The sequence below is a fragment of the Galeopterus variegatus genome, unplaced genomic scaffold, assembly GCF_000696425.1.
Source record: "Galeopterus variegatus unplaced genomic scaffold, G_variegatus-3.0.2 Scaffold7162, whole genome shotgun sequence".
Taxonomy (NCBI): Eukaryota; Metazoa; Chordata; class Mammalia; order Dermoptera; family Cynocephalidae; genus Galeopterus; species Galeopterus variegatus.
The window spans coordinates 24,123-28,526 of NW_007733273.1; the positions used below are offsets into that span (position 1 = coordinate 24,123).

The 4,404-nt window shown below is 43.4% G+C and overlaps 1 protein-coding gene across 1 annotated transcript; it reads left to right on the top strand.

Annotated features, from left to right (window-relative positions):
- The first annotated feature begins 109 nt into the window (after window positions 1-109).
- LOC103607137 (olfactory receptor 1F1-like) lies at window positions 110-1,620 on the top strand. Its single transcript, XM_008591675.1, has 2 exons — window positions 110-250; window positions 673-1,620. Exons 1-2 carry the CDS (start codon window positions 110-112, stop codon window positions 1,618-1,620), a joined length of 1,089 nt encoding a protein of 362 aa, XP_008589897.1.
- The last annotated feature ends 2,784 nt before the right edge of the window (window positions 1,621-4,404 follow it).

Sequence of the window (4,404 nt, forward strand, 5' to 3'; positions counted from 1 at the left end):
GGAGATGAAGTTTCTACTTCTCTCAGGAGAATTTCTTAAATCCACCCATCAGGAATCAATGTGATGTGAGAGGTGAGAGAGGAGTTGAGCACACTGCCCAGTCTGAGGCATGGTTGTGCAGGCTGGGGCTGTGCAGGTTGTCATCTATGAGAAGGGAGCCCTGTGGATCCTGCAGTGCACCACTCAAGTGGCCATACCCAGCAGCCCTATTAGCAAAAGGAAAATCAAGTGGGATTTTGAAGAGAGGTGGGTACTGGCAGCTGAACTTCAGAGCCATTGATTGAAAAGTGTCAGGATGTATGAAGGAGGATGGTCTCCCTGAATCCCGACACCTGTCACCTGCAGTATATCTATGTTCACACACAGATGTACCCTGAGCATGCAGTGGCATACCCTGAGTATATGCCTGAGAACCTGTGCTCTCAGTCTCTACGTTCCTGACCCTCAGAACTATGAGCAAGGTTCAGCACNAAGCCCTTTTTAACATATTTTCTCATTTAATCTTTAAATTGACCCTAGGAGGTTGGGATCATGAATTCCCCATGTGAGAGACAAGGACGGTGAGACAGAGAGTTTAAGTGAGTTGAGTCTTGATGGGGGAAGGACAGCAACTAGGTGACCTGTTCTGTCCTCAGGATCCTGCACTGTTGACGACCTCGGTTCTGTCTTCAGAACTGCCTGGACATGGACAACAAGACCCGCATCTCTGAGTTCATCCTCCTCGGCCTCTCTGAGCAGCCCCAGCAGCAGCAGGTGTTCTTAGGTCTGTCCTTCAGCCTGTATCTGATCGGGGGCCTGGGGAACCTGCTCACCATCCTGGCCATCGTCTCAGACCCTCACCTGCACAGCCCCATGTACTTCTTCCTCAGCAACTTGTCCCTTCTGGACATCTGCTTCACCTCCACCACAGTCCCCAACATGCTGCTGAGCCACCTGTGTGGGCGCACCACCATGTCCTCCTCTGCCTGCCTGGCCCAGATGTATTTCTTCATCACCTTTGGGGGAGCCGACAGCATCCTCCTGTCAGTCATGGCTTATGACCGCTACGTGGCCATCTGCTGTCCCCTGCACTATGTGACAGTCATGAGCGTCCTTCGCTGTGCCTCGCTGGTGGCCATTCCATGGACCTCAGCCAACCTCATCTCCATGGTCGACACTCTCCTGGTGACCTGCTTGTCCTTTTGCACCAATAGGATCCCACACTTCTTCTGTGACCTCAACGTCTTGATCAAACTCTCCTGCTCTGACACCCAAGTCAACGAGATGCTGGTGTTGGTCCTCGGGGGCTCAGTGGTTTTGGTCCCATTCGTGAGCATCATAGCCTCTTACACACCTATTGCCATGGCCGTGTGGAAGGTGCCCTCTGCCTGGGGGAAGTGGAAAGCGTTCTCCACCTGCAGCTCTCACCTCTGTGTTGTCTCTCTCTTTTATGGGACGATCATCGGGGTCTACTTCAACCCTGTATCCACACACACCACCCAGAGGGACCTGGTAGCCACAGTGATGTACACTCTGGTTGCACCCATGCTGAACCCCTTCATCTACAGCCTGCGGAACCGAGAGCTGAAGGGCGCCCTCTGGAAACTTCTCAGTGGGAATCGCTTTGCCAATCCTCTTTGACAACTCTCTTGAGATCCAATTGTTTTGGAATTAACTCACACTTCTCAACGTTAAAATTTGTGGTAGCTTTTCTTGGTCCACAGACACATTAAGCAGCTCTAAAAATTTAGTGCCTTTTAAATTTGTTTCATTGTTCTGAGTACACCCTGAGCACATCTCACCTTGTTGCTGCTATGTCCTTAACATTTTTTACATAACATCCCTTTGGAAAATGTGAAGGTGGGTTTGGGGCACAGAGCCTTTGGCAGGCAACAGAAGATAGGTAGAATTTTAGGAACGTTCTTTTATTTTCATGATACTCTCTTTTTACTTTTATCTTCTGTATCAGTTGGGGTTCACGTGGGAAAATAGGAGGATGTTGGGCTGGCTCACTTATTTCAAGTGGGTCTGGTTTTTATTTATAGGAGTGATCTATTTAAGATGAAGAGCATCATAGACTTGAAAAAACATCAGTTGAATTGAAACTACAGCAATCCCTTGGTATCCATGGGGATATGGTTCCAGGACCCCTGACAATATAAAAATCCATGGATGCTCAAGCCCCTGATATTTGTATATAAACTATGCACTTTAGTGCATAGTTTAAATCATCTCTAGATTACTTAAAATATGTAATACAATGTAAATGCCATGTAAATAGTTCTTACACTGTATTGCTTACAGAATAATTAGAAGAAGAATAAAAGTCTGTACATATTCAGCACAGACTCAATTTTTTCCCAAACATTTTCGATCCATGGTTGGTTGAATCCCCCGATGCAAAACCTCAGATGGAGAAGGCTGACTGTATTGAGCAAAGTATAGCATTCTTGATCCTCAGGGCAAAATTTGCCTCAAATAAAAAAGGAATGGGTGATACCGGATCAAGCAGGTTGTCTGTGCTAAGTAGAGAAGACTGGAATTTCATCATGGTTTGGAGGAACTGGCTTTATTTATTTATTTATTTATTTATTTATTTAATTTATTTTATTTATTTTGTCAATAAACAATGTAGTTAGTTATTGTGTCCCATCCCCAAAACCTCCCTCCCTCCTCCCTCTTCCCCCTCCCACCCAGATGTGTCCCCTCCATTTTCTCGTTGTAAGAGCTTCAAAAAAAAAAAAAAAAGTTGAGGTTGTTAAATCTTCCTCTCCCCCTCCCTTTTTTTTTATTGTTGTTGATGTTGTTGTTGTTGCTGTTTGTTTGTTTTTGTGGGAGTGTGTGTGTGTACGTGTGTGTGTGTGTGTATGTATTTGTGTGAATTGATTCATTCACTTTTAGCTCCCTCCAATAAGTGAAAACATGTGGCATTTCTTTTTCACTGCCTGACTCGTTTCACTTAATATTATTCTTTCAAGGTCCATCCATGTTGTTGCAAATGGGAGTATTTCATTCGTTTTTATAGCTGAGTAGTAATTCCATTGTGTAGATATACCACATTTTCCGTATCCACTCATCCGACGATGGACATTTGGGCTGATTCCAAATCTTGGCTATTGTGAAGAGTGCTGCAATGAACATTGGGAAACAGGTATACATTCGACTTGATGATTTCCATTCCTTTGGNTCATCTACAGCCTGCGGAACCGAGAGCTGAAGGGCGCCCTCTGGAAACTTCTCAGTGGGAACCGCTTTGCCAATCCTCTTTGACAACTCTCTTCTGATCCAATTATTTTGGAATAAACTAACACTTCCCAAAGTTAGGATTTGTGGTAGTTTTTCTTGATCCAGTGGCACAACATTAAACAGCTCTAAAAAGGTATTGCCTTTTAAATTTGTTTCATCCTTCTGAGTACACCCTGAGAACATCACACCCGGTGTTGCTATGTCCTTAACATTTTTTACATAATTCCCCTTGATATGAAGGTGGGTTTGGGGGTCAGAGCCTTCAGCTGGCAACAGAAGCTAGCTAGAATTTAAACAACATTCTTTTATTTTCATGATATTCTGTTTTTACTCTTGTCTTCTGTATTGGTTGGGGTTTACATGGGAAAATGGGAGCCTCTTGGGCTGGCTCACTTATGTCACTGTGGTTCTGGTTTTTATTTATAGGAGTGATCTATTTCTAAAGAAGAACATTGCAGACTTGAAAAAACATCAGCTGAATTAAAACTTCAGTCATCCCTTGGTATTCATGGGGGTTTGGTTCCAGGACCCTCCCGAGGATATAAAAATCCATGGATGCTCAAACCACTGATATAAATGGCATAGGATTTGCATATAAACTACGCACATCTTCCTGTATACTTTAAATCATCTCTTGATTACTTATAATATGTAATACAATGTAAATGCTGTGTAAATAATTCTTATGCTCTATTGTTTATGGAATAATTACAAGAGAAAAAAAAGTCTGTACATGTTCAGTACAGACACAATTTTTTTCCCGAATATTTTTGATCCTTTGTTGGTTGAATCCATAGATGCAAAACCCCAGATGAGGAGCCTGACTGTATTGAGCAAATTATGGCATTATTGGTACTCAGGGCAAAATTCGCCTCAAATAAATGAGGAATCAGTGATCCTGGATCAAGCAGATTGCTGGTGCTGAGTAGAGCAGAAAGACTGGAATTTCATAATGGTTTTGGAGAACTGGCTTTAAAATCTGACAGACTTGCATTCTGGTTCTCTCTTTGCCCACTAACAAGCCACAGCATATCTCTTATCTGCCACTTTCCCTTTGTCAGTTTTCTCCTCCATAAAGTGGAATCTGCTTGCCTGTTGCTGAAAGTAAATTAACTTCACATATCAGTCATATTTGATCTCTGAACTGGAGTTTGTAATGGTACCAATCTCCCCAGGTGG